Genomic DNA, 12,115 nt, shown 5'->3' with positions numbered 1-12,115 from the left:
AAAACAAGCGCTCCCCGACGTCATCTGCTGCTTTGTCAAGTGTAACTCGACCCAAAGTAAACAACATCAACCCAATCAAAGTGAAAGTCATTGACAGCGCCTTCCTCTCCCCTATTTTTTTTGTTCCTGGCGTCCAAACTGGCAAAAAAAAAAAAAAAAAAAAAAGCTCACGCTCGGTGTGTTTTTCTTTTCTTTTCGATTAAATGCTCTTTCTGCGGCTGTTTGTGCTCTACAGTTGGAGTGCGCTACATCGCTACTTTCTTCTCTACAGGGGCCCCTGGGCTCCCCAAGCAATAGGAGTAAATTAGAGTGCACCTGTTCCAGCTCCGAGATAAGCCATCTCCAGAGGATTTCCTCTGAGTAAAATGAAGTGAGTGAAGAATAAACAGAATATCACAGCATTACTCCGCCAAGGTGAAGTCGGCTGCTGCTCTGGGGACACCGGCTTGCTAGTTTTTTTTTTTTTTCCTTGCACACAACACCCAACAAACTATCCTGTGTAAACCTCTGCATGTGAGACTGCAGGAATGTTTTTTTTTTTTTTTTTTTTTCCGGTACAGAAGTAAAAAGTAGTCCGATACATGTTTTCCCGAATGTATGTCCACTCACAACCTTGACTGGAAAAGTTCGTGTTGCTTGGCCTGCTGTGGCTCGCCTTGTACTTTTTACTCTTCAACTTTCCAGAGACTTTGAGATCGCCTAAGAAGAAGAAGAAAAAAAACCATGTACTATTAATAATGCATTTTATTATCATTTTCTGCCCGCGCGGTGCATTAGTGGTCCGCACGTCCATTTCACAGATTTTCGGTTCGAATCTCAGCTCCAGCCTTCATGTGTGAAGTCAAACATTAACTCATTCACTGCCATTGACGGCTATAGGCGTCAAAAATTCATTTGAACTATTTCTGTTAGTTTAACATTTTTTCCACTTTTGTTAACAAGAGTATAAAAACCTAAAAAGATACAATTTGTGATTAATCGTGAGTTAACTAGTGAAGTCATGCGATTAATTACGGAAAAAAATTAATCGCCTGACGCCCCTAATTTTTAATAATCTTTTGTTCTTATGTTTTTAATAATTTTATTTTTTTGTAATTGTCTTTCTTTTTTTTTTTAAAGAAAAGATTATAAAAGATTAGGGGTGTCAGGCGATTATTTTTTTAAAATCATTATTAATCGCATGACTTCACTAGTTAACTCACGATTATTCACAAATTTTATATCTGTTCTAAATGTACAATTAAAAAAATGTTCTAGGTTTTCATACTGTACTCTTGTTAACAAAAGCGGGAAAAAGTGTTAAACTAATAGAAATAGTTCAAATAAATTTTTGACGTCTATAGCCGTCAATGGCAGTAAATGAGTTAACATTTATGTCCGTATATCCATTGAGTAAATGAGTCACATGACCGTGACAATATTTCTTACGGGAACTTCAGAATGGATTGCTTCCGTTAATCCAGTATAATTTTTGAAGTGGTGGAATATAGGTGGGCTAAATGCTAATATAAAACATGTTAAATATGAATCATATATAAAATTAATGGCATTAAAGGAACTTTAATATATAAATTAGATATATAAATTTTGTACCGGATTTCACCGCTTCGTTGCAATATGCTACGACATGAATTTACTTACATGGAGATTTTTGGGGGAACCTAAATCCAAACTCTCGCTGTTTTTTGTAATGTAAAATAAATAAATAAATAAATAAATAAATAAATAAATCACATGCTAAGTACAGTAGCTTAAAATGGTCAAAAAGAAAAGTTGTTCATGATTTCTCACTTAAAAAAGTTTCTTTTGTTATTCAAGCATGGTCAGTGAATTGCAAGTAACCATAAAGAAAAAAATACAAATTCTCATTTGCGCCTTCCTCCACATCATTTTTACACTCTACATCATACCATCAGACTAACGAGGTTGATTTTGAAGCTCGCTCGTTCCTTGGCACCGGAATGCTCCAAGACAGCACAGACTAACAGGTCCGAGAGGTGAAAATCTGTTGATTGTGTTTGCGAGCAGCATATTACCCGATTCATTTTCATAGGCCACCGCTAGCTTTGTTGTTTTAATGGCCTTTTTCACAGCAGACATGTTGACACAGTAAAACAGTAAATAGGACACATACCGTTAGAAGGATTAGTTTGGTGGATCTGTATCCCTTTAGATGTTGGAACAGTTTTTCTAAGATGGATATTTATTGGAAATGCAGTCCGACAGAACATGGTTTCAAAGGGGACCAACAGAGAAGAAAGAATACAAAAACAATAATAACATTACATAGTAGTTGGATTTTATCCATATTAGGACTGGGAAGGCAGTGCTACACCATGTGAGGAAAGGATGTGAGACAGAACAGGATGGCTTAGGACAGGACGCGTTCCTTTTTTTTTTTTTTAATACAATCATACAAATTACTTAAATGTTCACTTCCGATAATGGTCAAACATTTGTGGAAGGTTTTAATCAAGTTAAATAGCAAATAGGGCAGGACGGCACAGGACAGGAGTTACCAGCCGTGTTTTGGATTTTACCGAATGATTTGGGAGCCAGCGATACACCAGATGAGGAAGGCACGTTACAAGTAGCAAATAGGACAGACCAGGACAGAAGAGGCCAGATATCATATTTGACCCTGTGATAAAGGGATGCAGAAAATAGGACAGGACAGAATGGAACAGGTCAAGGGGTCAGGGCCAGTAGTTGGATGTTATCTAGTGTACTGTATATGCAAACTGGGAGGGTAGTGCCACACCTTGAGAGGAAGGGAAATAGCGAGTAGAAAACAGGATAGGACGGAACAGGACAGCAGTGAGCCAGGCAGTGCAATCGTTGTTCAGTGCTACATGGCGCCAATCCCACCTGTGAGACAAAGTAGATTTTCATAGAACTTAATAGAGATGTGGAGCACAGGACAGGAGCCGCCAACCATGTTTTGTATTCTACCGAAAGTCTTGGGAGCCAGCGAGGAAGGGACCTTACGAGTAGCAAATAGGACAGATCGAGATGGAACAGGACAGGAAAAGTGGGCCAGATATTTTTTACACTGTGACGAAAGGGATGCAGAAAATAGGACAGGACTGAATGGAACAGATGAAGGGGTCAGGGCCAGGAGTTGGATGTTATCTAGTGTACTGCAGACTAGGAAGGAAGTGCTAAATCCTAAAATGAAGGCAAATAGCGAGTAGAAAACGGGACAGGACGGAACAGGACAGGAGTAGAGAGCCAGGCAGTGCAATTGTGCTACGTGGCGCCAATTCCCCCTGTGAGACAAAGTCGATTTTCATATAACTCAATAGAGACGTGGAGCACAGGACAGGGACAGAGGACATTTTAGAGGTTGGTGTTTTCGGGTGAAATTTTAGGATGAACCTAAAGAGATGGACTTAATTTGACTTTTCCTAAATCTAAATGTTTCTGTATTTTTTTGTCCAAATTGCTAATATGTTTTTTTTTTTTTTAATAAATAGGTCTTGTTGAGACAAGAAGCCACTTTATACCAAAAAGTTTTCATAATATTGAGCCTTGGCGGAAGTCTGCGAGACGTCTACCGTGACATTCCAGTTGAATTTGGTCATGCGAAAGTCTATATCGGAGATTGGCCAAACATTTGTGTCTAATCAAGAGGCGGAATAAAAAGTTGGCGTCCACGCCGCATGACCATCTCCTTGCATGTTTTTTCTTCTTCTTTGAGGAAATAAAAGCGCTCACCTCAGTGTGAGGCCCAAAGACCGCTGACCGGAGTTGACTTGAATTCAAAACTCCCACTGTCGGTTGTCACATGAAAGTGTCGGGTAATTAGAGACAAAAAAAAAAATAAAAATCTTTGTCCATTTGATCATCTTTCTGATTTGGTATCCTGTCTGTTCAAATGTGCCGCTCCCCTACTATTAGCACCCCGCTTCCCCGTCGCACCGACAGTCTGTTTTAGCTTCTTTGTTCCCTCAACAACGCATTATCATTATTGCGGCTAATTGCATGCCGCTCGCCGTTCGCAAAGCGCGAACAGGGCCTTTCCGGCGCCGCTAATTGCCATTAGCGTGGGGGGCACGCGCTACCACGCCGCGGCCGGCCGGACGAGCCTCAAACGTGAGTTGCGGCGTTGCGCGAGGGGAGGCGGAGAAGGGGTGAGCCAAAAAACGGGCACGGGCGGGCCGACATCGCGGGGAGGGAGGGTCTGTCGTTAGATGGAGGTCAGCGGGAGTGGAGGACCCTGAAGATTACAGTTGGCTAGCCGCGACCCCTCTCTGACAGGATCTGAGCCCGCCCTCCCAGCAGAGGCGGACCCTCGCGTCGGGCCAAGCCGCCCATTAGCCAGGCTAATAATGTTCACAGGCTCGGTGTTAGCCGCGAATCAAAGCCGGCGTGCTAGTTAATATGCTCCGAAATGACCGGAGAGGGTCTTTAAATGATTCTTAATAAGACAGTAGCGCTGTGAAGGAACCTTCGTCTTAATATTTCCGCTTTTATTATTATTTTTTTTTTTATTGTCTTTGTTTATTAAAGAAGCGTAAAGCAAGACAGGTGCTCATTTGACACACACAATTGTGTGCGTTGTTGCCGCAGAAGTGTGGCGGCCTTTCGGAGTCTGTCGAAGACTTTTGGTAGAGTTGAATTTGTTTTGAATTCATATATTTCTTTTTGAATTAGCTTTGTTTATTAAATGCAACTTGAGATGGCGCTCATCTGGCTCTAAAACAGCAAGATTTGTTCGTTGCTAACCAGGTACTGAAAAGTATAAAGAATACTTTGTTTTAAAGCTCTAAAATTGCCAAATTTGCATATCATTAGGTACCAAGAAGTATGGTGGCCTTTAATGGTTTAAAAGGCTTTTGGTCAACTTGAATGTGTTTGTGATTTATTAGTTTTGGAATATGTGAATGTGATGAAATGAGAAGTATGGTGGCCTTGAAGGGCCAAAAGGCTTTTGCTTAAGTTGAATTTAGGTGTGTCCATGTTGACCCCAAGGATATTAGGAGAGCTTGACGTGGCAATTTCACATAAAAAAAAAATAAATATTTTTATTTTTATTTTTTTTAAATCAGTCTCTCGAAATTACATAAGATCCAGGTTTACTCGCACCATATTCTGAGTATGGTGTGCTTTCAGGGCAAAAAAAAAAGTTTGGGTAAAATTGTGTTTTCCCGGCAGAATGATAAACACAAGCTAACCACATGTACTGCGTTCAGAAGTATTTGCCTTTGAACTTTTATGTGCATATCTTTTTATTATTTTTATTCATTAAAGCGTAGCATGACTCTAAAACTACCAATGAAAGTTTTACGCCACAGTATGGACTTCAAAATAAACAGGATTACTAGTTCTATAACCGTCAAACTATGCATCGCGTATGATGGCCTTTAAGAGTCAAAAAAGGCTTTTGTGTTTTTATTTTGTGTCATGTTCACTACTGAATATATCTTTTCTTATCTTTGCTTTTAACACGACTCTAAAACTGCCAGATTTGTGCATGTTTCCCCCGATCCCGCTGGGAATTTTACGCCACAATATCGACTTCCGACTTCAAAAAATGAACCGCGGCTCCCTGAAGGCGACGCAACCGTAGACTTAACCGGCGACAAAGCCTACATGGCCACCAATGGAAGATGACGGCTTGCATCGCCTTGAAAAATAATACATACTGTAGATACTTTGGCATTTGTGGCTTGTTCAAAGACCAAAAGGAAGGAAATGGTGTCATTATTCCGTGAAGTCGACGGCTCCATCTCTAACAAACTGCATGTGTGACGATGAGAATGAGAAGAAGAAGAAGAAGAGCCCATTTCCAGAACACAAACACACTTCCGGGCCCTTTAGCGAGCGCTACTCTCATAACTTTTGAGACGTATCCATCAAAACACAGCTGTATTCATTCATATTTAACACCTCCTCCTTTCCCCGCCGCTTTAACGCTGTTCTTTCTCGATCAAAGCCGCGCACAACAGGAAGCTTCCCTGCCAGCCCCGAGAAGAAGCAGAAGCGGCGAGGCCTACTGTACACGCCGAAAAACTTCACTCAAATACTTGACGATGCTTTTTCTGATCACCAAAATGTACCAAATACATTCTAGTAGCAGCGATATGACTCTTTAGGTGATTGATTGAAGTCTTTGTTAGATTTGGGAGGGGTTGGCGACGGTGTGTGGTGCCATCATGTTTGCTGCAAGTGATGGAATGGATGAGGAGGCTGCCGCTTGGCATGAAAAGCTCAACAGTGACACCATGTGGTAACACACAGAACGGCGGGGACTTGACAAAGTAGTAGCTCAACTTTTTTTTCTTCTTCTTCTTTTTTTTCATGCAATTAAAATTCCCCCTCTAACAACAAGTTGCAAGAAGTACAGTAGCACCTTCCCAAGTCTCTTGAAGACCTCCGCGACATTTGAGAGGCTCTCTGAAGATGACTTTGCCTTCGACGATGTGAGTAGCCTGAGGGAATGTAGTAAGACCCACACCCTGCCGCCATTGATATGCGGCGGGCTCGACCCCTCCAGGGGAAAATTATCATTCCGTCCGTAACGGGAGCCACAACAAGCACCTGGAAAATGACTTTATTACGCGCCGCGCTTCAATAAAACTTTGTGATATGACCCGTTGGAAAGTAGGTTAGGCAGATGAGAGGATGCCGAGTTGATTGACAGCTTGGCTAATGTGGCCTTGGATGAGGCAAATGCGTCCAAAAGCACAAATAAATAAATCAAAGAGTCAAATTCATTAAAAAAAATTAATGCCCTGCCCGTTACCTAGAATAAAGTTGTAATCTTGCCATGTGAAAACTTGCAATGTTTTGGCATCATGTCAGTTAATGAATCTGTTGGCAAATTAGTGCAAGATCGTTTTTTAAACAAAGTCATAGTAATGACAATAAAGGAAATTAATTATGACAATAAATTCCGAGTAGCAATATGAGTCCGTAATATTCTGGTTTGAGATTGTGATCAATAAAATGTGCATGCAAAAATGTAGTCATGAGAATAGTCAAAATATTACTGCAAAAAAAAATGTCATCTGTTAGGAGAGAAAAGTCAACTTTAAGAGAATAACAAATCAAGAAAAACAAAGTTGTAATTGAAAAATACTAGTTTACTGTAGTACCAAGATGAGAATAAATAAGAAAAAAAATCTGTAACTTTAGAAGAAAAACGCATAGAATATATAAAAGAAAAATCATGTGAAGATTGGCATGAAAAACTAAAAATTAAATATACGATAAGTCAGTTATATTACGACATGAAAACTTGCCATTTCAAATATGCTACAATTAGAGTTGTGTTCCGGTTCCTGCATTTGCTTTTTAAAATTGTATTTATTGTTGTTTTTGATTTAAATTCTTGTTGTCGCATTTTTGGGAGGGTGTGGAGCAACCCCCCCCCCTCCCTTTTTTTGTGAAAAAAAAATATCATTGGATGGTTATTTAATTTAATAATTTAAAAAATCCAGTAACTCTTATAATGGGCGTAAATTCCACGCAGATTTACACTATTCGTGAGCTGGTCCAGTCCCTTTCTCCCATGAATAGCTGTGGGCACAGTATCGCTTACTTGGCTTTAATTGCTGAACCCGTTGGACTAGTTAGACAAAAAAAAAAAAAAAACTGTCTCCAATTTTGTATTTAATAGAAAAAAAGTTGTACCTTATAGAATAACGAAAAGAACGATTGGGGGAAAAAAAATCCCAACTTTAAACGTGTCAAACAGCACTAAAATGAAAAAAATGTACGCCTCGCCCTTCATAAACGGAATTCCCTTTGAGCAAGGACACGCAACAATGGGCCATTCTCCGCTTCCTGGTCCCTTTTCCATCGCCGTCCGCCAATGGACGTGACCTCGGCGCGGGCGAACAATGGGGGCAAGCCCGGCGCGTTTGGCTTGCCGCCACCTCGCGCTTTGTTGTTATATTTAAGGATGACACGCTAGCCCGCCATTGTCTTCGCCGCGATTATTCCCCGCCGCCGTTTTTTGGCCCCAGTTGTGGCTCTTTGATGAAAAAGGTCGCCCGCTCAATTGGAAAACAGTCATTAAAATGCGCTGGGTAGTATTCACCAGTGTGCTTTGGGGGGGGAAGGGGAGGAGGGGGGGACCAACTCAACTGAGCTGGTTAATCAAAAGTTAATTATATAATTTTCATGCAGATGAGGGGGAACATTCAAATGAATCCCAACCCTACAATCATTAGAAAAAATAAATAAAGAAAAGGCGGGCCTAAAACGCTGTAAAATGTTCAGGGACCGCCAGGCTGTAAACAATATGAAGTTTAATTTGAGGTAAACAAAGTGAATATCCACCAGGGAGGTCCGGGCGAAGGAGAAAGTGAGGTTAAATCAAATTTGGAAAAACAGATAGCGGCAGGTTTTTGTTTGCGTCCTGTCGCTACGTGCAATTAAACAGAACCTTGAAAAGAATGTCGGGCTTATCTGTAAACAGGAATTAACCTCTCATACGCGCGGCAAATTGCAATCAGCAAAAAAAAAAAAAAAAAAAGTTAGATTTTTTTTTTTTTTTAATTACCTTTCGAAAAGTCTTATTGTGAATCTGAATGGAAAAGCTATGGACAGAATTTTCTGCGCTAACTTTGTCAAAGAAGTTTCTATGCAAATCACAGCATGAATATGAAAAGCCGGTTCGAAGACGTAACGAAAGAGCAAACGTATTGTTCTTGGAAGTGCAATGGAAAGTGTCTTAATTCCTCTGGCTTCTTCTTTTCCCTCCATAACGTCGACTTTTCCCAGTAGCGCCGCGAGTTCATCGGTGTGCCTTACGACAAAGAATGGCGGCCCCCTCGTGCACCGGACGATTAGCGCGGGGGCTCCGCTCCGTCTGTGGGGGGTTTTAGCCGCCGAATGAGTTCTCTTGAAAACGCATGCCCCCCTGCTGATACGCTTCCTCTCCCCGATATGAAAATTCCACGTTTTTGTAATGAAGCCCGGCAATTTGCTCGTCGGGGGCCGCGGGAGGGGTTATGGGAAAAGGGGATTGGGGGAAGTTACGCTTGGTTTATAAAAGAGCCGTCGAGGGGAGTTTGACCAATAGTTCAACACGGGATTTTTAGTCGAAAATCAAATGGAAAATCAGTCGTTTGTTGGCATCATGAGCATGATAGTAGACAAACTCAGCAAAAAACTGTATTTGCATGCTAATTTGCGATTCACATATTTACACATATTTTTAATTTTTTTTTACTTAATCCCTAGATTCGGTTTGACGGTTTACCGTAGTTTTAAAAAAAAGCGTTCGATAACCGCTGCCGCCTCTGGAGTTAACTTATTTGCTCCCCAAACCGTAAAGATATGTTCTATTTCAAATATTACCAGTGTCCCAAATACATATTTATATTATATTTTATATATATATATACATATATATATATATATTTTTTTTTTTTTGCTAGAGCATACATAAGGCTTTGATGCAGCCTCTGAACTTTAGGGAACGCTTGAAGCAATGGTAGTTATTACAGAAAACGTCCAGCAGGTGGCAGCAGAGTATAAGAGATCAACCACGGCCATGTTCCAACAAGCTCTTTGCCCCACTGTTTTAAGTAGATTTGTGAATAATGATGAAACTTAGCTATATTCTAATGCTAATTGCTGCAAAATGATGAAAAAAAAGAGAATCTTTGTTTTGGGAGCTACCATGTTTTTAATAGCAATAGAACACAATATTCTGTGGGCCTTGCAAAATCAGTCAAAATCCAGTAAAACAGCCAGGAGGGAAAGGGGTTGCTTCAGTGAAAATGGCTGGGAGTCAATGAGTTAATTGGGTCCAGCAGATTGGGGAGGGGTGAGCAGTTATGCACGCAGGTAGAGGAGGGAGGGAGAAAGATGAAAGAATTAAAAAGTAAACACAAAATTATTTTTGTAACTCAACTTTTCTCCCCGTAATATTATGTTTTCATCCTTATAACATTACGTCTTCACTTCCATAATGTTTGGAATTACAACTTTATTTATGGTTGTTACATACAACTTTACGGAACTATCCCGACTGCCCTGCTAAAATTGGTACTAATTCTCGAAACATTATTTGTATCCATTCTTATAACAATAAAGGGATACTTAACTCATTTAGCCATTTTCAGCAGTAAAAAGTGAATATTTTGCCTAGCATATTTACTATGTACCATATTCGCCTGTTGTCTGGGTTTGGTTATGTGACGGTAGAAAACTGAGCTATGATTGTATTCATAAAAGCCCCTAAAATAAATTCCTTTTCTACTATTTACAATTCTTTTTTTGTGCGAAAACCTGCTACATTCTGCCAAGAAGCGAATTGTTCCACTAAACGCGTTTTAACTTTGGCACAGAGATCATATGGCGTGAATGACAAGGGAACGTGGCCAAGTGTAACACGTGGAGTGATGTCACTGATTTGTGATAAATTGTCTTAATCAGCAGCTGCTGTCACGCTAGCATCGCCGCCGTCACGGATTCGTCATGCTTGTCGGCCGCGGCTGCTTGACAAAAAAAAAAAAGGCAATTTCGTCCACTTAAGAGGTGTCAAAGGTTGTTTTTTCCCCCCTTCTTTTTATTACACACTCGCAATGAACACACGACAGTCAGGCCTCGCTTTTCGCAAGTGAAATTGAATAAATAAGTTGATGAGGCTTCAAAAAGAGTTTATTACAATTTCACATGGTTTGAATGCCACAGACATGCCTATCAATGACACTGGGGCAATAAATGTGTTGCCCTCGGGGGGGATCCATCACTGCGGTAGATAATCATGTAAATTGTCTCTTTTTCTCTCTTTTCATTTATAAGAGAACCTTTTCTTTCGCTCAAAATGATGTGAATCATCATCATCCATCTGCAGAGATTGGAATGAGACCTCTTTAATATTTCATTTAATTTGTCGTAAGCACTTCAAACAGAGCATATTTGCAGAAGCGGAAGTCATTGTTGGGGGGGGGGGGGGCTGGTGAGCTACGCATATATTTAACCATGCACAAAAAAGAGACAAGGAAAAATGACATTTAAAAAACAAGGTAATTGAGCATTTTGTATGGTGTCGCAGCTGCTCGAGGAGCACAGCGATGCAACTCTGCTGTGGTGTACATTAATATTGCACAATTGAGGGAGACATCCGCCATCAATTATGTATAATAAACACTTACTACATTGTATGGTCGACGTCTCTCATGGGTTTGGGCACTCGCCTCTTCGGGAAGAGACACCACGCCCCCGGTACCCATCATCTAAGTGCAATGCAAGAGGCAAGGAGACAACATTTCAACCCCAGTATGAACAAAACACAACAAAAAATAAACAAAATAAAAATGTTTTATATATATATATATATATATAACATTTAGTTAAATAGAACAAATAATGAAATAAAAAAATACAGTATTAGAAAATAATAATTACCAAGAATAAAACAAAATCAAAAAGAAAAATACTATGCTGAAATAAATTACAAAAAGAAAAACAACAAAAACATAAGATTTCATAAAAGAAATTAAAACATGTAAAAATTCACAACGAAAAATACCCCAAAACAAGAAAAAAAAAAATTGATGCTAAAATAAAATGTAAAAAAAAAATAATAATAATTTATTCAAGAATATACCACCCATCCATTTTCCCATCAGCTTACCCCCCATTATTTAAAAACCAAACAAACAAACAACAAATACAATACATATTTTCATTCGAAAAAAACCCTAAATGAGCGTTAAATAAATCAAATTAAAACAATGGATTTAAGATTCATAATAAAAAAAAATACAAAGTGGCGTGTTCCACTCACCCTTATGGTGGCCTCCAGTTCCCCCACACTTCTTTTGCCGCCTGGCAGCCACCCGTACGACCAGTGCTGGCCCGAGGCCGCCTGCAGCAGCAAGGCCAACAACAACACGTGCACCACCGCTTTGCAACTGGCCTCCATCGCAGCTTTCTGCATGAAAACAGTCAACAACGTCACATCATCAGCAATGATTGCAATACCGAGCGCACCAAAGCCACTCACCTCTGTATTAGCCTTGTTAGCATGTGGTGCGTCAGGAAAGAAGCTTTTATTTTATAGGTGTCAGGTTATAATCCCCTTCTCTGCAGGTGTGACACATTCACACGCTAATGGTGCACCCGATGCCGCTAATGGAGGCGCCTAAGT

General features: G+C 40.1%; 1 protein-coding gene across 3 annotated transcripts; it reads right to left on the bottom strand.

Moving 5' to 3' along the window:
- Positions 1-551: 551 nt before the first annotated feature.
- On the bottom strand, positions 552-12,115 carry gnrh3 (gonadotropin-releasing hormone 3). 3 transcript variants are annotated; one of them, XM_077581502.1, is made up of 4 exons: positions 11,753-11,905; positions 11,118-11,198; positions 2,762-2,868; positions 552-699 (listed from the first exon to the last, which is right to left on the bottom strand). In XM_077581502.1, exons 1-4 carry the CDS (start codon positions 11,903-11,905, stop codon positions 666-668), a joined length of 375 nt encoding a protein of 124 aa, XP_077437628.1. In that variant the 3' UTR covers positions 552-665. The 3 variants fall into 3 exon arrangements, with proteins under 3 accessions (XP_077437628.1, XP_077437627.1, XP_077437626.1); XM_077581501.1 differs by lacking the exon at positions 552-699 and adding an exon at positions 11,972-12,115 and having other exon boundaries at positions 2,021-2,868; positions 11,753-11,899; XM_077581500.1 differs by lacking the exon at positions 552-699 and having other exon boundaries at positions 2,021-2,868.

Source organism: Vanacampus margaritifer, chromosome 12, assembly GCF_051991255.1.
Source record: "Vanacampus margaritifer isolate UIUO_Vmar chromosome 12, RoL_Vmar_1.0, whole genome shotgun sequence".
Taxonomy (NCBI): domain Eukaryota; kingdom Metazoa; phylum Chordata; class Actinopteri; order Syngnathiformes; family Syngnathidae; genus Vanacampus; species Vanacampus margaritifer.
This window is presented reverse-complemented; position numbering and strand designations above follow the sequence as displayed.

Coding starts and splice junctions, on each gene's coding strand:
- gnrh3 (XM_077581500.1), bottom strand. CDS start 11,905: ATGCAGAAAGCTGCGATGGAGGCCAGTTGCAAAGCGGTGGTGCACGTG. Junction 11,199..11,752: donor AACTGGAGGCCACCATAAGG/GTGAGTGGAACA, acceptor CATTGCACTTAG/ATGATGGGTACCGGGGGCGT. Junction 2,869..11,117: donor GACGTCGACCATACAATGTA/GTAAGTGTTTAT, acceptor TTTGTCTCACAG/GTGGGATTGGCGCCATGTAG.